The sequence below is a fragment of the Oryzias melastigma genome, linkage group LG17 (assembly GCF_002922805.2).
Source record: "Oryzias melastigma strain HK-1 linkage group LG17, ASM292280v2, whole genome shotgun sequence".
Classification (NCBI taxonomy): Eukaryota; Metazoa; Chordata; class Actinopteri; order Beloniformes; family Adrianichthyidae; genus Oryzias; species Oryzias melastigma.
This window is the reverse complement of record NC_050528.1, coordinates 28,453,433-28,477,036: the sequence shown is the minus strand read 5'-3', so window position 1 is coordinate 28,477,036 and position 23,604 is coordinate 28,453,433. Positions and strand designations below refer to the sequence as shown.

The window sequence follows — 23,604 nt, the reverse complement described above, 5'->3', positions numbered from 1 at the left end:
AACACATTAATAATGCTTGTAAATGTGTTAACTTAGGAATTTAATAAGCCTTATTAGTCTTATTAAACCAATAAATGTCTTACTAACATCTTATAAAAACATTAATAATGCTTATTAATGTGTTAACAAAGCTTGTTAAGAAATCTTATTATAATCTTATTCTAAAATCTTATTATAAAGTGTTACCAAAGTGTTATTTCATCACATTCAAGTTCAGACATTTGGAATTCTTCAAACACCAGTTGATCTTTAACTCGTCTTATCTTCATAGATTAGAGTTTCTTTATCCATTTTCTTTATCCATTTTCTTGAATGTATAAATGCTTGAACATTGTTTGAGCTCATTACTTAACTTGTTCCAGAGTTTAGTTCCACACAGAAACACAGAAACTTTTCTTTGTGGTTCTTATCAATCTGACCTTGAAGTTCCTGCATCCTCTCAGTTTGTTCCTCCTTCATTTTCTAACAACTGTTTCTGGATATTTATGGGAATGTTTTCCCACTAGCTCCGTATAGTAACTGTGCAGTGTAAAAATTAACAAGATCATACAGTTTTAAAATTAATTCATTCATTCATTCATCTTCCAGACCGCTCCTTCCCTTTCGGGGTCGCGGGGGTGCCAGAGCCTATCCCGGCTACTGATGGGCGAAGGCGGGGTACACCCTGGACAGGTCTCCAGTCTGTCACAGGGCCTCAATCACACACACACACATCCACTCTCACATTCACACCTAGGGACAATTTAGAGTCACCAATTAACCTATGAAGCATGTTTTTGGACGGTGGGAGGAAGCCGGAGTCCCCGGTGAAAACCCACGAATGCACGGGGAGAACATGCAAACTCCACACAGAAAGGTCCCAGCCGGGAGTCGAACCGGGGCCTTCTCGCTGTGAGGCGAGAGCGCTAACCACTGCGCCACCGTGCAGCCCGTTTTAAAATTCTGGATTGATAAATTAAATTGTTAGTGTGATCAAGATAACCGTCTTTATGTATAATTCTGATGGCTCGTTTCTGAAACATAAAGAGAGGATGTAGTGAACTCTCATCATTATTACCCCAAACTTCTATACAGTATGTGAAATATGGTAATATTAAGGAGCAGTACAATAAATATCTACAGTTGTATTCTAATATATATTTAGATTTATGTATAATTGAAATACTTTTTGAAACTTTAGTTTATTTGTGTCTGATGTGTGGCTTCCAACTCAGTTTGTTAGCAATAACAATCAATAAGAATTTAATTTCTGTTACACTTTCGATTAAGTCATTGTTAACTTTAATTGAGAGCTCTGTATTGGCTTTGTAATTACCAAAAAACATCCTTTAGATTTGTCTAGATTCAAAGATAGTTTGTTGTAATCCATCCATGATTTTATTTTGATTAACTCTGTGTTCAACACATTGATAAGTTCCCTTTGATTGTCTGTAGAATATAAAATATTTGTGTCATCATCAAATAAAATGAGTTTTAAAAGTTTTGAAACATTGATGTAAATTGATGTAAATATTGAACAGCAGCGGCCCAGAATTGATCCTTGTGGGACACCACAACTTATCCCTTTGGCCTCTGATGTAAATTCATTCATCTTGACAAATTGTTTTCTTCTTTGTAGCTGCTTAGCTATTTACCAGTAGCCCTTTCCAGCTTTGTGGAGGTCTTCAATTTAGTGTCCAGCAGTGTTAATTTTGACAGCAAATTTTAATTTAGTTTTAGTCATAGTCTTTTGACTAAAATAAGATTCAGTTTTAGTCGCAATTTAGTCTTGTTGATTCCATTAATTTTAGTCAAATTTTAGTCAACTAAAATCCAGTAGATATTTAGTCAAAAAAATATACAGTAAAAGTGAAGCGTTTGTATTAAAACGTATGTATAACACAGAGATTTTACTAAATTGTAAAAAGAACCAAAACATTTTACTTCAATTTGCTTTCAAACTTGTCATTTCTGCTAATTCAGCTTCAACTTAAAACACATTCAAAAATAAATTATAATTCCATCCCATTTGTGATAAATGTCTGAACATAAAAAAACTTGTATTGAAGAGGTAGTCAAGAGCAAAAAATGCATTAAAAAAACCCTCACTAAGGAGTAAGCTGGTCCTAACATGTCATTTGCTATGACCAGCATATGTGGTTCATTGTAATACCGCCGCCAGCCAATAGAGGGCGCTGTTGTCATGTAAAACGTGATGGAGTTGCAGATTAAACCGGTGACTGCTTGTGGATCTGAAGAAGCAACAGAGCTGCTAGCGCCATTGACTGTATAAGAATTACTGGACTGAGCAGGCCCCCCTCCTTCCGTGTTCCATACATAGACTGTATATAAAATAACTGGACAGAGCAAACCCCCCTCCTTCCGTGTTCCATATAGGAAGTACCACTGGGTTGCAAAAAGGCCAAAGTCCCATTGACTTACATTGAGAAACAGACAGTTATTTCTCAGTCATTTTATATGTCAGAATAATCATTCTTCCTCTGCTGCTTTCTGATTAACTTCTTTTTTCTAATCCAATTTTTTTTAAAGATTTTTTTCCATTATCACAAGTTATTAGAGTTATAAATTGACCAATCAGATGGCTCAATAAGCGTTTGTGGGTCTGACGTCGAACGTCTGGGGGGTTTGATTGACAGATGACGGGTAGCCAATGGGAGCAGACTTCATCAATGGGTCCGTGAAGACCTTTTAACACCTACTTTACAATTCAACAATGTACCAATCATTGTCCTACTGTTGTTTTCCTCAATGGAATGTACCGATGCAGCAGTTTAAAACAACAAGAGGAGCATGCTGTCGACATTTTTAGATGAGGATTTACTCTGTAGAAATACATTTCAGTCTGAGGTTATGTGCTTTGGACTTTTTTGTTTGTTTAACGTTCGTTTTTCTTTATTTCACTGTCTTGATTGTAGCTTATAAATAATAAGTTGTGTATCATACAGAATGGTACAGCTCCTCCATAAAATCACCACCAAAGTTTCATCTTCGCCGCACTTTTCCAGCTTCAGCCTGAATTAGACGCAGCCGTCTGAGGAGCGCGAGACAAACTTCAATGGATGTTGTTGTATTTTCAAACAGAAAAAGATCCAGGTGTTCACTTGTTAGGATGGTTATTTATTTTAAATACCGCTGAACGCGCTTCTCATGTGCATCTGATCAGACTGTAACGTGGCAGCGCATGTGAAGTGACAAGCTGCAGCTGCGGCACGCACACGAGGGAGGGGACACGCGCCGCTCTGCAGCGGCGTCACCCAAATTCTCCTTTTATCTCGACAAAAAGGAATAAATGTAAGTAAATCCCAAAGGACCGCTGACAGAATCAAATGTTGGAATGGTTCTCCCTCAAAGACTTGAACAATGACTTCTACAATTCTCTCGAGCCGGTGTAGGTAGCAGATGTGCTCGGCCTGTCAGAACGGCTCGGGGGCTTGCGACTAGTGCTGAGATCTACTCGGTCTATTATTAATTATTTTTCATTGACAGCTCCTTCACTAACGTCTGCTCTCCTCAGTGTTTGTGTAACGGAGCAGAACGTGAGCTGCATATTCTAGCGGGACTTCATCCGGTCCGTGCGACCAGAAAGAAGTTCAACATTGGCAGGATGTATTTAGAAAAGAATACGTACGAATAATTACTTTCTTTTTTTATGTGCGACCAACAACAAGCTAGCATGCTACTCGCTAGCACCCACTTTAGCTCAAACTTCATCCTTCCCAGCCTGATTTCTCTCTATTAAAATAACGATCATTATCCTCTGATGATTCCTCTCGATCGGATTATTTTGTTGTCAAGGTTTTTGCGGCTGATTGCAAATATTCCTTCTCCCTTTGTGATTCTTAACGTATTTGTTCGGACCTCCTCGATTTTTTACTCGGGAAGAATCCGTGCATCGTTATGGCGGAAGTGTGTCGTTCCCCGTGTCACGTGACAGTGGTCTAATGGTCCGGACCAATCACAATCTTACACGTCATCTATGCGCCAGCCCCCGAGCACATCTGCTACCTACACTGGTGTTATTACAGTAGAAGCTGTTTACATCCCGCGGTCTCGCAGTGGAGGCGTGAAAAGAGGCGGACACTCCCTATTAATTCACTCCAGATTGGCGACAGTACTTCCTGTAGATTCCATGAATCAGCTATGACTCACAGCGACTCAGACTAATCGCTGAAGATGGGTTGCAAATGACGATATCCGTTTCAGGAAGTGACGGTGACCTACTTTCGCGAGGAGAGGAAGTAATCCATTTCCAATGGGGACCTCATAGCTCGAGAAGTCCATTATTTTTACAGTCAATGGCTAGCGCTCAGAATACACATACACAACATCAACAGCATCGGTTTATAATTTACAAACGTCATGCAAAAACAAAAAAACATCACTTGGATTTAAATGTAAACCTCTGTGCTTTAGAGCACATCCACGTGAAGAAAAGTGCTACTCCGCTGTGTAGCACCAGCACTATTTAGCCTGGCAAAAAACAAACTTTTAAAGCAAACTATTTCAGAAAATCCTACTCTTTAAAGCAGGGGTCTCAAGCTCAATTCAGCCGGGGGCCACTGGAGGCAGAGTCTGGATTAGGCCGGGCCGCATCAGGATTTCCACAAGAAAAGCTCTGATAAAACATTCCAATGTTCTCAAATATCTTTGTTTTTAACACAAAATAATGAATAAAATAAATAAATATATTAAATAATGAATTAAAAAGCAGGTAAATCAGTATGGAAGTTTTCACAATAAACATTCAGAGGTTAAAAAATTCAGAAAAAAATTCTGAGGTTAAGAAAATTCAGAATAAAAATTCAAAATAAAAAAATAGAATAAAAATGTATAGGTTAGGAAAATTCAGAATAAATATTCACAATAAACATTCAGAGTTTAAAAAAATTCAGAAAAAAATCAGAGGTTAAGAAAATTCAGAATAAGAATTCAGAATAAAAATTTAGAATAAAAATTTAGAGGTTAAGAAAATTCAGAATAAAAATTCCATGGGGGTTCTATGCAAACGCGCGTAGCAGATTATCGGACTTCTACTCGCGTTTACATGGACTGGAACGCGCGCCGACACAGCCGGTGTGTGAACCATAAAATTCACAGATATGCGCACGCAGGCGCGTGCCAAGCTCAGAATCACATGTCTGACAGGCAGGAGCAGCGGATCGCCGCGCGGGGCAGGCTACAGGTTTGCGGCTCGGAGCTTGAGAAGTTCTGATTTAATAGGAACAGTCAGAACATCAAAAAACGTATTCCTCCACATCATATATTCATTCTGAGAGAGACATCCACAGACGGACCTGGTAGCTCAGAAACACCTTTTTTTTGACGAGCCGCGAGCAGCAAATTCACTGCGCGGGGCACGAGGATTTATCACGCGAATCGCGTTTGGTGCTTCATGGCTCCTCCTCCGCAAAGCTGATTGGAGGAATGAATGATCGAGGAGGTACTGGACAGACCGCCGATGTCCCGCCTCCAGAGCCATATACCTCACTGTGATTGGTTCATTCAGCTCTGCACACAACAACTGTCATTCATATCAGCCTTGCGGGCCGCACTAACAGTAATCTTTTATCTGAAGACGCGGGCCGCAAATTATCATCCCGCGGGCCGCAGATGGCCCGCGGGCCGCGAGTTTGAGACCCCTGCTTTAAAGTGTCACAACAGTTAGAAGGGTAGGGGTGGAATTCGGATTCAGTCCAATACACTCGAAATAATCATGTTTGTATGTTTACCTTTGCGTGGATTTCAGGCTGGCTTGTCTGCAAACGTCGCCTCAGGTTTTATTTGTGTTTTTGCTTGTGATGGTCGCTCCACACAACGTCTTGTTGAGGGTCAAAAGTCAAATTTGTCCTTTTATGTTCTCGTCTTTTTCTACCTGGAGTAGAAATTTTTCACCTAAATCACAGACACAGTTCACTGAAATAGCGTCTTCCCAGGCGGCTGAAGACCTCGGTGTTCTGATTGGATCGCTTTGCATTTGTTCCCGCCCTCCTCCACCAGCAGTCGTCTTTAAAGAGAATTCTCGTCTTCGTCGTCAATTTAGTTAAAGTTTTCGTCTCTGAGCTGGAGTTTTTGTTTCATTTTCGTTTCGTTTTCGTTTTGTGAAAAATGTTGACGAAGACGATGATGACAATTTTTCGTCAACAAAATTAACTCAGGTCTTTGGACAGCTCTTTTGTCTTAGCCATATTAATAGTTAGAGTCTTACTGACCGTATGGATGTCTTTATGCAGCTAACCAGGATAATTCAATTTTATTTATATAGCCCAATTACACAACACATTTATCTTAAAGGCCTCGTGCGGTGAAAATCGTGATTTTTTAAAAACTGCAATAAAACATTAGTATTTACCTCACAAATGAACCCCCGTATAATTATTTTGTCACCCGCGGCCCCGTGCACTCTCTACAAGCGTTCAAAGATAGCGCGGTCGCTCAGATTTTGGGCAGCCACCGATAAGTAGGTCATAGGTCGTGTGACGTCAGAACAGGAACATCCAGCTAGATCCGCTAGTGTTGTGATGACTTTCTGGGCATGGAATTACTTAACATAATAGAATTTGGACTGCCGTGGATTTGGGGATTCGAACGGGATAATGGTGAATAGGAGTGTGGTATTTGGGTGCAGTAATGTGCCGAAGAAGGGGGTCTCCCTTCATGAATTTCCCGTTTCAATAAAGGAGAAGGGCGCTCCCCGGTCAGGGGGAGGCTTTGAGCCCTCCCCGGCCCTCCGGAAGAGAAACGCGGGGGGTGTACGGGCACCTGGCGGCGCGCGCCGGACGGCCAGGGTGAGGTCGCCGCGCTGCGCTGAGGGGGGGTTTGCGGTTCCGAGGCCCCGGGCCGGGCATGGGGGGCGCCGTGGGTTCGCCGGACAGTTGTCCGGCGCCAGCAGCCGAGCCCGCACAAAGGGTTTTTATTCTCTCCCGGGGCCGTGAGGCCGGCGGGGGTAGCCTCCGCGCGGGATGCAGGAGGACCCTGCCGGCCGTCTGGAAAGAGGACCCGCGCGGGGGTTGGTTGCGCGCGAGCGAGGCGGGCAGGGGGGCTCCGTCCGCCTCGGCCCGGGGGGAGGACGACAAAGGACGCTCCGCGGCAGCGGCGGCGCCTTTCCTTTTCCGGTAATGATCCTTCCGCAGGTTCACCTACAGAAACCTTGTTAGGACTTTTACTTCCTCTAAATAATCAAGTTTGATCGTCTTCTCGGCGCCATCGCTGTATGAGCTTTCACCATCGTCATCCGAAGCCCCTGTATCCTCAGATGAGGAAACCTCCGGTTCAAACTGGTAGGGCTGTACACCCTCCGAACCCTGTGTCGTTAAAATTCCCGTGTTTGATGAAGGCTCATCACCTTCATCCAAAGAAATATCCGCTAAATCGTGGTCTACGTCGCTTCTCAAACCGTTCGCCATTGTTGTTTACACTCTGGGATCCTTAAAGTGACGTCACGCACCCCCCGCCCATCACCACCTATCGCCCAAATTTAAAGCTGTGCACGACCGTAAAATGATCAATAAAACCGCGCTGGATCATTTTAAGTGAATATTTTTATCAGATTCGTTTTCCAAGTTCCATTGACTTTCTAAATTTAAAAAAAAAAAATTTGCCACTGCACGAGGCAGGCCTTTAAAGTCTTCCTCCGGTGAAAATCCTGTTTTTAGAGTTTCTAACATGTCTGTGTGTCATTTTTCTTCTGAAAGAGAACAAATGTAATCAGAAATAATTTTGTTTTTTCATTTCTGAGTATTTCTCCTTTTAAATCAATCAAACTGTCTTGGACAGACTCTGTTTGAATGAATGATCTTCTTTCCATCAACAGCTCTGCTGCACATGCACTAAACCCTCATCTGTTCCTAGTGTCTAGTTCAGGTTCTGGAGAAGAGAAGATGGTATCTTCACATTGACTGCAGTCAAATGAGCCGCCATTCACATTTCTGTGGTCAAATCAGCATCACTGGATTTTTGGTGTGAGTTTCATCCAATACTTACGGTAGCAGGACTGAGAACGCTGGAAAATCTCCACCAGACTCCACGGAGCTTCTTGATGTGACCACGGAAATGTGAACGGCGGCTCATTTGACCGCAGTTGGAAAGGATTGTAAATTCATTTAATTTCATTTGTTCATTTCTGGGCTGCACGGTGGCGCAGTGGTTAGCGCTCTTGCCTCACAGCAAGAAGGCCCCAGTTCAAATCCCGGCTGGGACCTTTCTGTGTGGAGTTTACATGTTCTCCCCGTGCATGCGTGGGTTTTTACCAGGGACTCCGGCTTCCTCCCACCGTCCAGGTTAATTGGTGACTCTAAATGTCTCCTAGGTGTGAATGTGAGAGTGCATGTGTGTGATTGAGGCCCTGCGACAGACTGGAGACCTGTCCAAGGTGAACCCCACCTTCGCCCATCAGTAGCCGGGTTAGGCTCCGGCACCCCTGCGACCCCGAAAGGGAAGAAGCGGTCAAGAAAATGGATGGATGGATGAATGTTCATTTCTAGAGCACCTTTCACCACCAGCCAAGGAGGCCCTAAGTGGTGTACCAACACAAGGTCCCTCCGCGTCGAAACTTGAAGCTTTGGGGGTACCCTTCTCATCAAAACGTGACGAGCTGGCTGATCCAATTAGATCACGGCATCAGACGCGCAAGGGATCCGCAGTAGAAAAGCGACATGACCTGTCAGACCCACAGCAGTGCTGGGTCAAAAATGTGAGGAGCTGGCGGATCCAATTGAATCGAGCCTCCCAGCCACCAGCTACCGGGATGCAGAGCGCGCCAGTAGAGGCCCTACCCGGTACCGGGGGCGCCACCCGACACGCAACGGTGCCGGAACCCAACCTGCAGCGGTATCGGAACCTGACCTGCAGTAGTCCCGGAACCTGAACTGCAGTGGTATCGGAACCCCACCCACAGCAGATTGATGCGTCATCTTTTTATGCGCTGACGGATGAATCACGGCTACCAGCCTCCGGGTCTCCTAACGGGACGCGGAGCGCTCTGGTATACCGGTACCGGAGGTGGCACCGGATGCGCAACAGTCCCGGACCCTTGATTTATTGGGCAGTGATTTGATTCACAAAAATTAAAGGAATACTTTTTTTATTGGGCCTGTCATGAATTGAACTAAACTTGTCTGATAATTTTCTGGTTGGTTAACCAGCTGAGGGCCTCGTTAATCAATTTCAGCTGTATTGGTGTTCATGGAATTAACAACAGGTGCACTTCAGTGGCAACAATTAGAAAACCCTCCAAACAGGACTGGTGTTACATGTGGAGGTCATTTCAAGTTTCTCCCTCTTGATCTTTTTTGGCTGGTTTTCCACTCGTGCTGATTTTGGCTTGATAATTATCTCTACTGGCAGTATGAGGAGATTCCTTAACCCTACAGAAGTTGAACAGGTTGTCCAACTTCTCCAGGATGGCACATCCACACGTGCTGCAGCAAGAAGGTTTAATGTGTCTCCCAGCACAATCTCCAGAACATGGAGGAGATTTCAGGAGACTGGTGGTTATTCTGGGAGAGCTGGACAGGGCCGTAGAAGGTCCTCAACCCCTCAGCAGGACCCATACCTGCTCCTTTGTGCAAGGCGGAACAGGCTGAGCACTGCTCGTGCCCTACAGAATGACCTCCAGAGGGCCACCGGTGTGAATGTCTCTACCCAAACAATCAGGAACAGACTTCATGAACAGGGCCGAAAACGAGCAACTGGAAAACGTGCTGATGTAAGAACGATGCCAACACCTCCCCCCAGGAAGAGTCTGCTCTGACAGCTCCGCCCCCAGACTAACACAACACTCAATTTCTCCCCTTATCCAGTGATGATCAGCAAAAAAACTTAATTTTAGATGCAGAATACTGTATATCTTCCAGTTGTGTCCTGTCTTGAGTAAATTCCAGGTCAAACACGTGTTTGTTACTTTAGACGCATCATTCCTTTAAGTTGTCTTTCCTCAAACACCAAACACCAAGAACTCACAAAACACTACCATGTATTGAATGATCATGTGACTTCTGCAGATGAAATGTAGCTATGTTAGAACATTTAAAACTTCCCTAACATAACTTTGAAGTGACTTTCAAGACACTGATCGTACTTTCAGCTGATGGTGAGGTTCCTCAGCCATCTTCATGGAGCGGTAGCAGTAACCTCGCCTGTGTTGAGATGTTTTAGGAAAGGAATCACGTCTCAGACTGATTCTACCTGACACTGAACATTACAGTTAAACACATTTAGAAACACTCGGCTGTGGAGTAACTGAAACACAACTAACGGGTCATAGAGATAAAAACGGCGATAATAAGACGTGTCTTTTATGCTAATTAGCATGCTAGTTAGCTAGTTAGCACCGAATAAAAGTGACAACAGTATTCACACATCTTCCTCACCTTTCAGCTTATCCCTTTCGGGGTCCCCACAGCGTAACAGCACCCACTGTTTGGCATCAGTGATTTGGCAGAGTTTTTTCGTCGTATGCCCTTCCTGACACAACCCTGTACTTGAGGGGCACAGGGACCCAGTTAGGCAGCAGCGTCAAGGGTCTTCTCTAAGGACCCAATCTGGACAACAGTATTCACAGATAATTTTCTAAATTCTGCATTCAGTGCACATTTTTTTCTTGACTGCACAGACCCAGAGGAAAGGTTAAGGTTAGGATTACGGTTCCGGTTAATGCTCCAAATGGTTCCTGACCGCAGCTGCAGCTACGCTCTGCACTCCAACTACATAACAGCAAACGGGACTTCATTAAATCCTGCAACTGTTAGCTTTGGATTCATATTAAATATGTGGAACAAAGCAGCAATCTGCATCTTGGCTGCACTTGTTAGGCCTACGTGTCGCCTACATGAATGTCCATCAGCTTTTAAGCTGGTCGCACGTAAATATGTTTGAATAACATCAGCCTTAGCAAGTTACTTTTGACGTTTGCTATACAGGATGACAGATACAATTTAAATACAATTTACAAAATGCAAAAATACAAGTTTTGCATTTTGATTTTGGAGTGTTTTGCTAGAAAAACGAACAATGCGCCTAACATTATTTGTAGTGACTCTTAGTAGCTCCAAAAAAAATCTTTTAAAGGGGCCAAACCATGATTTTCTTAAGCCTTTCAGAGTAAACTCTATCCATATATATGATCATATATTACCTTTGGAACACTAAAAAACACCTTACTTATGAAATATGCGTTATTTTTGTGGCCTGTTTTAATACCCGGAAGAAAAATGACTCAATTTCTGAGCCTTCGCCTTTCGCTCCTTGTCGGTCACGCCCATTTCCCGACGTCATCCTTGAACCAGCCTCCTCAGCGAGAACACGAAACAAAACTATAAGAAAGATATATGCGCTGCGGTCTGCAAATCATGTCAGGATTTTTCCCTTTTTCAAACTTTTTATTTTGCTGATGAATTTTGAGCGTCTGTATAAAGGCCAGGTTCCCTTTTCACCGCTGGTTTGAGGAATCCTGCATGGTGGTTACTGGAGAAGCTACAGGTATGCAGCTAAACAACACGTCAGTAGAATCAATGTGGACCACGTTAAAAGTTGTTTGATTGTATTAACAGATGAATTTATCAGCAGAATGTACAGTATGAGTTTATATCCAACCATAACTAGACCCAGCAGAATCACTGCTCAAAGTACTACTCTTATTGATAATATATTCACAAATAACATAGAAAACACTTATATTAGTGGACTTGTGATTTGTGACATAACTGATCATTTACTAGTTTTCACACTATCTGACATCAATATAAAAACAAAGAAAATGATCAAAGAATCTGTCTAAAAAAGGTTAAGAAATGAAAAACAATGGACTCTCTTAATAAAGACTGAACCAGACAAAACTGGAACTCTGTGCATAGAGAGAAAGATGTGGACACACATGTTTTCTAGAAATATTAATCTCACTTTACAACAAGAACTGTCCAATTTATCAAATCAAGAACAAATTTGCGAAATGTCCTTGGTTAACTACTGGTCTACAAAATGCTTGTAAAAAGAAAAATAACCTCTATAAAAGTTCTTAAAACAAAGATCAAGAGAAAATGAACAGAGATACAAATCCTACAAAAATAAACTGGCTGAAATAACACGGCACAGTAAAAAAGTGAACTATAATAATCTACTGAATGAAAATAAAAACAATGTGAAGCGAGTTTGGGAAATATTAAACACCCAAAGGGACAAAAAACAAACGTACCCAGATTACTTTACAGATGAGAAGGGTCAAACCTATTCTATGAATAAAGCAGCAAACGGTCTTAACAACTACTTTGTAAACGTGGGTCCAGCGTTGGCAGCAGAAATTCCAAAGTGCAAAACCAACATAGAAAATATTCCATCCAGCGCTAGGATCCCACACTCCATCTTTCTCTCTGATGTGAATGAAAATGAGCTGATATCAATCGTTAATAAATTCAAGAGTAAAAACTCAGCAGATTGTCATGATATCGATATGACGGTGGTGAAAAAGGTGATTAACAGTATTTCTAAGCCTCTAACATACATATGTAACTTATTACAAACTGGGAGATTCCCAAACCAAATGAAAATGGAAAAAGGGATCCCTAACTAGAAGAGTGGAGACAAACACCTGTTTACAAACTATAGACCTATTTCTCTCCTTCCACAATTCTCAAAAATTCTAGAAAAGATTTTCAATGACAAATTAGTCATAAATTAAATTCATTGATAAATATAAATGAAAGCCAATCTGGTTTCAGAGAAAACAGATCAACCTTAATGGCTATCATTGATTCTGTAGAGGAGATCACAAACGCTCTGGATAAAAATAAATCTGCAGCTGGAATCTTCATTGACTTAAAAAAAGCATTTGACTCTCAGTCATGACATCCTACTGGACAAACTGGAGGTGTACGGGATCAGAGGAGTAGCGCTAAGTTGGGTCAAAAGCTATTTAACAGGAAGAAAACAATTTGTCAAGATGAATGAATTTACATCAGAGGCCAAAGGGATAAGTTGTGGTGTCCCATAAGGATCAATTCTGGGCCTCTGCTGTTCAATATTTACATCAATGATATATTCAATGTTTCATTGAGCAACACAGAGCTCTCACTTAAAGTTAATAATGACTTGATTGAAAGTGTTACAGAAATTAAATTCTTAGGGATTGTTATTGATAACAAACTGAGTTGGAAGCCACACATCAGACACATACAAACTAAAGTTTCAAAAAGTATTTCAATTATACATAAATCTAAATATATATTAGAATACAACTGTAGATATTTATTGTACTGCTCCTTAATATTACCATATTTCACCTACTGTATAGAAGTTTGGGGTAATAATTATAAGAGTTCACTACATCCTGTCTTTATGTTTCAGAAACGAGCCATCAGAATTATACATAAAGCCGGTTATCTTGATCACACTAACAATTTAATTTATCAATCCAGAATTCTAAAACTGTATGACCTCGTTGGTTTTTATACTGCACAGTTACTATACAGAGCTAGTGGGAAAACATTCCCATAAATATCCAGAAACAGTTCTTAGAAAATGAAGGAGGAACAAACTGAGAGGATGCAGGAACTTCAAGGTCAGATTGATAAGAACCACAAAGAAAAGTTTCTGTGTTTCTGTGTGGAACTAAACTCTGGAACAAGTTAAGTAATGAGCTCAAACAATGTTCAAGCATTTATAATTCAAGAAGATGGATAAAGAAACTCTAATCTATGAAGATAAGACGAGTTAAAGATCAACTGGTGTTTGAAGAATTCCAAATGTCTGAACTTAAATGTGATGAAATAATCAAAACTTTTTTAAATGCAAACAATGAGTTTAATGTTATGTAATATGCAGAAATGATTACTGAAAAGTTTACAATCACCATGGTATTAATTTTCTTTACTTGATCCAAAATATGTAGCAATGATTACAGGATTATTGTAATTATGTGTTCTAAAGATAATCAATGATTATTAGATATTGTGTGAAACATTAATGTTTACGGAAAATATATAAGAATTCTTTCAGAGAATGATCAATAAGAACTCTATGGTTACTTTAAAACTTGATCTCAATGTGTAATGATTATTTTTTCTGCATTTGTATTTTGATGATGATAATGAGTATTGTATATCTGTTACATGATGTATGATTGATGTTACTGTTTACTGAAATAATGTTTGATGAGATTAATCAATAATCAACAAGAACTTAATTTTGCTATTGGGAATTACAAACGGGCTGCACGGTGGCGCAAGTGGTTAGCGCTCTCGCCTCACAGCGAGAAGGCCCCGGTTCGAATCCCGGCTGGGACCTTTCTGTGTGGAGTTTGCATGTTCTCCCCGTGCATGCGTGGGTTTTCACCGGGGACTCCGGCTTCCTCCCACCGTCCAAAAACATGCTTCATAGGTTAATTGGTGACTCTAAATTGCCCCTAGGTGTGAATGTGAGAGTGGATGTGTGTGTGATTGAGGCCCTGCGACAGACTGGCGACCTGTCCAGGGTGTACCCCGCCTTCGCCCATCAGTGGCCGGGATAGGCTCCGGCACCCCGCGACCCCGAAAGGGATGAAGCGGTCAAGAAAATGGATGGAAGAAATGGATGGAATTACAAACAAAAACAAAACAAAACAACCAGATTACATAGTTATGCTAAACATTGAAATAAAGTAATTAAGTAGGGGTGGGATTATATAAGTTCACTTCTTCCCACTCCTTTTCAAGCAATCAATCAAACTCTACTGACTTTAGTTAATTAGCACAAAAAATAATGAACCAAATGTGACATAAGTGTGTTTTATTTTTGTTTTCTATTTTCTAATCAATGCATTTAATTGTTTCTGTAATGAGTTTGAAATAATTGTGTTTTGTCCTGTATTTTTTCAATCTATGCTTGAAATAAACCATCAATCGATCAATCAATCAATTGTATGTTCGGAAGGAAAACATTTGCGTGTATGAATATTTTTATGTAATCATGTAATTTTGCCTTCAGGGCCACCGTAGATAACGCTTCAACTAAAAGACCAATGTTTTTGAAATGAAAACCTGGCTTTTTAGCTTGCCATAAATCTATTGTCCAAAACCACCGTGAATCCGCTGATTCTACCGCGGAAAAAAACTGTTTTTTTCTAGCTTTGTTCTGATTTACAACAAATACTAACGTAGAGCATTCATGGACAGATGCAATCAATGAAAACGCTTCATGGCAGTATTCGCAAATAAATGTGGATTATGCTTCAGCTGCACAGCGCTGCATGTCAGCGCGAGGCTCATTTACTCCACTTCAGAATCCGCTGGAATTATATTAATTGCATTAACCGTTGAAAAGTTATGGTGGACAAAAGCATGCAGCCTAAACATTGGAGCTAATGCTCGGGTATTATAGAATATTAATATTAATGTTTATTTTTCTTTTTTTTTTTTTTCAATCGCAACACCTGTTGTCGTGCGTGCACAGGGTGCGTGCGCCCAGACTCAAACTGAACGACTGAGATGTACATTCTAATAAAATATATTTTTTTAATTAATAATTATTATTTGGACTGGGAATTAATAAAAAAAAAATGTACTAATTAATCTGGAAAAAAATCATTGCAATTAAACAACGTTTTTTTTTTTTTTTTAGTTAAAGTATTTGCCAGCCACTTATTATCTGCAAATAATCATAAAATGAAATCCCACACGAAATGGTACATTTACAACATTTATACATTCAAGAAAATTTTTAATCCCTTTTAACCTTTTGAATTTACTGTGGCGCAGTGGTAGGGCGGTCAACTCCTGATCGGAAGTGAGCAGGTTCGACTCCGCCTTGCCCGCCCATGTGTCGAAGTGTCCTTGGGCAAGACGCTGAACCCCGAATTGCCTCTGGTGGGAGGTTGGCACCAGTGTTCAGCAGCGGAGCCACCACCAGTGTGTGAATGTGTGAATGGGTCTGTGACTGTGACGCGCTTTGGGCCCTCAAGGAAAGTAGAAAGCGCTATACAAGTATACGCCATTTACCTCAGTATTTTCAATGTGAAAGACTACCTGCTTTTTTATTTGGTATAATTTTAATCAGCACAATCTCTTTTATGTGACACTGCCTTTATTTTACTATTTTTCTATGTTACATTCATACACTTGATATAAAATCATGTGAAATCTGAAAATTCCACCTGGAACAAAGTGTTTTTATATCATAGAATTAAAGTTTTAATTTTAATTATACTAAAACAAAAATAATAAAATTTGTCAACAAACTAATCAACAGGTTTTTGAATGAAAATACTAAAAATTCCAGGCTGAAATCACATCAAGCAGCCCAAAAAAATAACAGTTTCTCTCTGAACACTGCTGTCTATTTGACATTTTTCATGGAATTCTGTTTTTTCTTATTATTCTTTATTATGCTTGTGAAAAATAATAAAACATTTTTTTGGGAGAAGTTTAATCCAGCTGGATTTCAGGTCGGCTGCTCACAGGTGGGGGCGTGTCTATCCCCTCTGAACTGTTCAACTCTCGCGGTGTTAGGGGGCAGGACTTTCGCAGAGAACCACAGAGTTTCCTCAATTTTTTGACAACACCGGTGCTCATTCATGTAGGTCGTAATTAATGTAGGTCTCCATCTCGAAATAAAATAAGGGTTGGCTTCCTCTTTGAAATTCTAATAGCGGACAGCTCTACCCCCACCCCCCCCCCGCCCCCGCCCCCCATAGGTGTGCTGCTCTGCGCTTAAAATAGAAGATCAGTTTTGTCCAAAAACCCCAAAAAAGCCATATTCTCTCTTTAATTTAATAAAATCTCAATCACAAAAAAGTTAAAGTTTATTGTAGACAAAGTTTTACTACGCTGATCTCACAGCTGCACGGCAGGATGCATGAGTGCGATGGATAAATATTAACAAACTCATTATGTTTTATTAATAGCACGCATTTACGTGTCAACATTCACAGCCACAATTATTATTTGAGGCAGTTACACCTGCACACGCATGCAGGAATTAGACTGTCAGAGTAGCGGAGATTATGATTTTTTTTCTCTGATCACAGAACGACTGGGAGCACCAGTGTGACCAAGACATTTTTTTAGGCGCACCATTGAAAAATCTAGTCACAAAATGTGACCAAATTGGTCGCACTCTAGAGCCCTGTAATAAATCCTGGAGTGGAGTGGGAGTGGCCTGTCTAAAGGTGGACTCACAGGTCTGTGAGGGTCAGAATTCTAGCTGATAGGCAGCTGTTCAAGTACGTATTTGAAGCAGTAGCATACATGTTCTATGATTTCAAGTGGGAGAACTTTCAAAATCACAGGGGGTTCAGAGACTTATTTGCCTCACTACATGATTGAGAAAGACTGTCTGTTCTGGTGCTTTGTTCTGGTCCAACTCAAACTCTTTCCTGTTGCTTACTTCATTCAAATGGCCAAATATTACAAAAAGGGAAACTGCTTTGTTACAACTGTCTGTTGTAGAGTTGTAATGGTCTGTGATCGCTGCTGGTCTGTGTTGTTTCTGTCAGTATTACACTATGGTTGCTGTTTGAAGACACGTGTTTTGTTTTACTTGTTGCAGCCTCATCCCCATCACAAGCAATCTTCTTTATCCATATGTTCAGCTTTTCTGTATGATACTACAGAGAAGAAAAGTGTTGCATTAGGAAACATGGCGACATGTGGGGCTCACCAACTGTTTTTTTTTTCTTTTTTAATTATCTTTGCAGTTCACCAGGGGAGTGTGTCAAACATCTGCTGATCAGCACACAGAAGAAAAGCGCTGGAAATATCTTGTTTTAAACAAGAACAGAGAAATGGAGACTTTTCGCCTTGAGCTGGACTCCATTCTTGATACCCTGAGATGTCTTCAGAGGCAGAGAATGCCTCCAACACCTTTAAGTGGATCCAGCTCCTAAAGATGGGGTGTCACAATGTTGAAAAGCGGATGATGGTCTTCAATCCATGCAGGCTGGAACATCAGTAAAAATGTGGACAAAACCAAAAATACACAGATGCGTATTTGTATGCATCTGCTATCTTTATGACTGCCTCAAAATGAGCTTTGGGTTAGAAAGGCGTCCATTGTAAAACTGAAGGACTGTGGTGTCTCTTGAAGGAAGCAAATGATGGAGGCCACAATGTTTCTTTGTTGAAACAAAGCGTCTTCAGAATGAATCGTATTCATGCTGTTTGTGTCTCTATACTTGAAACCACATTAAGAAGAAATGGGCTTTTTTGTTAATGCCTTTTGTTATTGGTAAGGCTATATACCATTATACATCATTATATGCAATAACAACAATACAACATTCAGTTTTACATTTAACATTTCAACAACCCATCTTTGTCTTGAATACAGAGTTTCTCCTGTTAACTGTCAATTATATATACTGCTTACAAAAATTAAAGGAACACTTTTTTATTGGGCCTGTCATGAATTGAATTAAACCTGTCTGATAATCTTCTGGTTGGTTAAGCAGCTGAGGGCCTCGTTAATCAATTTCAGCTGTATTGGTGTTCATGAAATTAACAACAGGTGCACTTCAGTGGCAACAATTAGAAAACCCTCCAAACAGGACTGGTGTTACATGTGGAGGTCATTTCAAGTTTCTCCCTCTTGATCTTTTTTGGCTGGTTTTCCACTCGTGCTGATTTTAGCTTGATAATTATCTCTACTGGCAGTATGAGGAGATTCCTTAACCCTACAGAAGTTGAACAGGTTGTCTAACTTCTCCTGGATGGCACATCCACACGTGCTGCAGTAAGAAGGTTTAATGTGTCTCCCAGCACAATCTCCAGAACATGGAGGAGATCTCAGGAGACTGGTGGTTATTCTGGGAGAGCTGGACAGGGCCGTTGAAGGTCCTCAACCCCTCAGCAGGACCCATACCTGCTCCTTTGTGCAAGGAGGAACAGGCTGAGCACTGCTCGTGCCCTACAGAATGACCTCCAGAGGGCCACTGGTGTGAATGTCTCTACCCAATCAGGAACAGACTTCATGAAGGTGGCCTGAGGGCCCCACGTCCTGTAGTGGGCCCTGTGCTCACTGCCCAGCACCGTGGAGCTCCACTGGCATTTGCTCAAGAACACCAGAATTGGCAAGTCCACCACTGACGCCCTGTACTTTTCACAGACGAGAGCAGGTTCACCCTGAGCACCTGTGATAGACGTGAAAGAGTCTGGAGAAGACAAGGAGAACGTTATGCTGGTGCTGTTCTTGTTACTGAGACACTGCCCTGTCGTTATTTGTATAGACATCGAACTTCATATTGAGATCTGATGTATCTAATGAGTTTCTTTAAAATGCTCCTTTAATTTTTGTGAGCAGTGTATATAAGCCTGAGACCCTGTGAATTTTTTTTGACAGTAGGTTACCTTGGGAAATTTTCGATTCAGCACAAAGAAAAGTCATATTGTCATCACCCACAAACTTAAGTGCACATCACTGGTCTGTAATGATTGGAGTTAATATCCAGACTCTGGTTTCCTGCTTTCTCCGGGTTATCACATTTCTAATGTGGTAAACTGGATTTTTGTTGTAGAGAAATCATTTTGGAATTTTTTAAGTGGGATGCATGAGCTAATATGCTTGTAAAATGACTTGAGACTTGACTACTTTTGACTTGGGACTTGTCTCAGACTTGAGGAGAAAGACTTGAGACTTACTTGAGACTTATATAACAATGTATTGGTCCCACCTCTGCTTCTCGGAATCTAGAGGTTTGTGATTTCTAGTTGTCATTTAACAAACAACCTCCACAGTGGTGTAGTGGTTAGCCCAATTTGCATCTTTTGCAACAGTAAAATCAAATAAATACTAGTGTGTATTTGTAATAATAACTAGGGCTGTCAGATTTGTCGTGTTAATTACGCGTTAATCTGACATGTGCATGACGCCAACAATTTTTTTGACGCATTAATCGCGGATTTTCTCAAACGTGCCTTTCCACACCGCACGCATTCGTCCCTCATCGCCCTCTAACTCAACGCTGCTCTCACTAGATCACGGGCGGGTCTCCAACCACCGAGCTACGAGCTAAAACCGGCCAGGCGCCAGGATGCGGAGAGCTCCTGCACCCTAACCCGGCTCCGGTTCGCGTCCAGTACCACGTCTGGTGGTACCAGCTCGCGTACGGCGCCGCGTCCTGTGAGCTGTGGACCCCCGACGTTCTGAACAGCAAGCGCACCGGGGGACGTTTTAAATGTAGTTTAAACCAGTGATTCTTAACCATAGGGCCGTGGCCCAATCTGGATCCGTGAGCGCCCCCTAGTGGTTCGCAAAAAAAATTCTGTCCTGAACATGTGGGCCGCGAAGGCTGCGGGACCTGAATGCAGTTTCCTCCCACTTGGTGGAAGTTATATTTATTTATAAAAATTTTTATAAGGTCTTCTTAATGCTGCTGTTATAAGTTGGACGTCATAATTTCGCACTGATCAATTGAAATTAATCTTTGAATTTAATAAAAGGGGGAAGATTAAATTTGATTTGACTGCTACGAGCCAGAGCAGAGCGTTGGAGAGGTAGAGCAAATCGAAGCTGTCTGCTATTACAAATCCCAGATGGAGGAAACAGATTATTATTTTATTATGTTATGGGGTCCGACACGAGTTTACTACAACAACTACCATTGTCAAAGAATCGCGGAAACTCAGCATTTCTCCGCGAAAGTCCCGCCTGCCGCTGTAATGAGAGACGAGCAGCAGAGTCGACAGACACGCCCCCACTTGTGTGCAGACCTGAAATCCAGCTGGATCAAACATGTCACCAGGAGTGAAAGTAAGCCGGAACGCTCCGGTTCCAGTAAAAGAGTTGGAGGCGGAGCACCGCTACAGTGGGAGAGATCAGCTGAGCGGCCGGTTTTCACCGTATCACACATGACAAAAGCTGCGGTCACTCTTACTCTCGTTCCCGGGCCGTCTCATTCCGGATCCATCCGCTTCACTTGTTAACATTCTGCGTGTCTCCAATTCATCATCACCCAAAGCGATCTAATCTAATCTAATCTAATCCCAATCTACCGTGACAACAGTCATGGATGACGACGCACCTTCGTGGCTCTTTTTCCCTTCTGACTTTTTAAAGAGAGGCGCGCTCTTTTTTATGATTACTCTAGTTCAGTGGTCCCTAACCACCGGGCCGCAGACCCATTGCCACCGGGCCCAGACCCATTGCCACCGGGCCGCGGAAGAATTTAGGGACATTTTTTTTTTTTGAGTCAGAAATCTTTTATTTTGAAAATCAACCGGATTCTCTCGATTATACTGAGCGCTAAAAGCAGTCCAGCGGCGTGTCACACGAGAAAAGCTGCATGTGGAACCTTTCTCCGCAAATGGATGGGATTAGTGCAGCAACAGAAGAACAGACAGAAAACAGGTGATTCTCACACACCATCCCTGTTTGCATAGATATCTGACTTTCCCGAACAAATCTAATCTTTAGAATGGTCATAGAAATGCTCAAACATGCTCGTCCATTCAGATACACATTTCAGAGTGCGCAGAGGGCGGTTTGGGGATGAGGATTTTATTTTATTTTTTTTGGTTCGGGAATGAGGAGAAAAGGAGGCAGTCGCACGGCTCACGCAACTAAGCACGTGCAGGGGGAGGAATTAAATATTTTTTAGTTAAAATGTTGCACTTGAAGCTTTTGCTTTTCTGACATGACACAAAATTAAGAGCCGTTATATGTTTTATCAATCCTCCCTTATGCACAGATGTCAGATGACCGACGAGATCATTATTCAATGCTGCTGTGATTAGCGAGCATTTTCATGCACTTCGTTTTTGTGTTGTGTCTTATTTTGAAGGTATGTTTAAACATTACCATAGCGACCAGAGTGTGTTGCATTGTGTTGGGGTAGAAATGATGTTGGTCATGTGATGTTCAGTTGTTGTTGTGACGTTATGAGGACCCAGCTAATAAAGTTGTACATGATAACACAGTGGATTAATGTTCTCTCAAATACAGCATGCGACTTTAAAGGCCTCGTACGGTGAAAATCGTGATTTTTTAAAAACTGCAATAAAACATTAGTATTTACCTCACAAATGAACCCCCGTATAATTATTTTGTCACCCGCGGCCCCGTGCACTCTCTACAAGCGTTCAAAGATAGCGCGGTCGCTCAGATTTTGGGCAGCCACCGATAAGTAGGTCATAGGTCGTGTGACGTCAGAACAGGAACATCCAGCTAGATCCGCTAGTGTTGTGATGACTTTCTGGGCATGGAATTACTTAACATAATAGAATTTGGACTGCCGTGGATTTGGGGATTCGCCCAAATTTAAAGCTGTGCATGACAATAAAAATGGTCAATAAAACCGCGCTGGATCATTTTAAGTGAATATTTTTATCAGATTTGTTTTCCAAGTTCCATTGACTTTCTAAATTTAAAAAAAAAAAAATTGCCACTGCACGAGGCCTTTGATACAATCATTACGGTAGCAGCAAGAAAGGCTTCATTTCAAAGAAAGAGTAAAGCGTACCTCTTGGTTTCCACAGGACCATTTCACTTCTCACTTATAGTATCCTTTCATGTACTCTTACCCAGAAAGTTTCACCCTGATCTGGTGTAGTATTTTGTTGTACTTCCCTGTTAAAATTGGGTACTTGAGCGAAAAAAAAAACTACAAATTTAAAATACTCATAAAATGAAAACTCCTAGTTTCCACAGAATCATTTCACTTCTCACTTATAGTATACCCTCTTGATATGTCACCCACAAAGTTTCACTCAGATCTGATGTGGTATTTTGTAGTACTGCCCTGTTGAAATTGTGTACTTGAGCAAAAAAATTCTTGTTTTTTCTCCTAGTTTCCAAGGAGTCATTTAACTTATCACTTAGATTATATCAGTCTGAAACTGTGTGGAAACTAGGAGTTTTCATTCTATGAGTATTTTAAATTTGTAGTTTTTTTTTCGCTTTAATACACAATTTTAAAAGGGCTGTTCTACAAAATACCACATCAGATCTGAGTGAAACTTTGTGGGTGACATAACAAGAAGGTATACTCTAAGTGAGAAGTGAAATGACTCTGTGGAAACTAGGAGTTTTCATTTTATAAGTATTTTAAAATTGTACTTTTTTTTTGCTTAAGTACACAATTTCAACAGGGCAGTACTACAAAATACCACATCAGATCTGAGTGAAACTTTGTGGGTGACATAACAAGAAGGGATACTATAAGTGAGAAGTGAAATGATTCTGTAGAAACTAGGAGTTTTCTTTTTCTGAATATTTTAAAACTGTAGTTTTTTTTCGCTTAAGTACACAATTTCAATTGAGCAGTACTTCAAAATACCACATCAGATCTGAGTGAAACTTTGTGGGTGACATAACAAGAAGGGATACTATAAGTGAGAAGTGAAATGGTTCTGTGGAAACTAGGAGTTTTCATTTTACAGGTATTTTAAAAGTGTACTTTTTTTCGCTTAAGTACACAACTTCAATTGAGCAGTACTTCAAAAAACCACATCAGATCTGCGTGAAACTTTGTGGGTGAAATAACAAGAAGGGATACTATAAGTGAGAAGTGAAATGACTCTGTGGAAACTAGGAGTTTTTATTTTATGAGTATTTTAAAAGTGTAGTTTTTTTTCGCTTAAGTACACAATTTCAACAGGGCAGTACTACAAAATACCACATCAGATCTGGCTGAAACTTTGTGGGTGA

At 41.1% G+C, this 23,604-nt stretch overlaps 1 protein-coding gene across 1 annotated transcript in view; it reads left to right on the top strand.

Annotated features, from left to right (window-relative positions):
* cep162 (centrosomal protein 162) overlaps positions 1 to 18,392 on the top strand; it is a gene marked incomplete at its 5' end in the record, with an annotated part of 120,830 nt that extends 102,438 nt beyond the window's left edge. The window contains 1 exon segment of the mRNA XM_024280308.2: positions 17,660 to 18,392. Coding sequence (XP_024136076.1) covers positions 17,660 to 17,848 — 189 coding nt within the window. The 3' untranslated portion in view covers positions 17,849 to 18,392.
* Between the last annotated feature and the right edge of the window lie 5,212 nt (positions 18,393 to 23,604).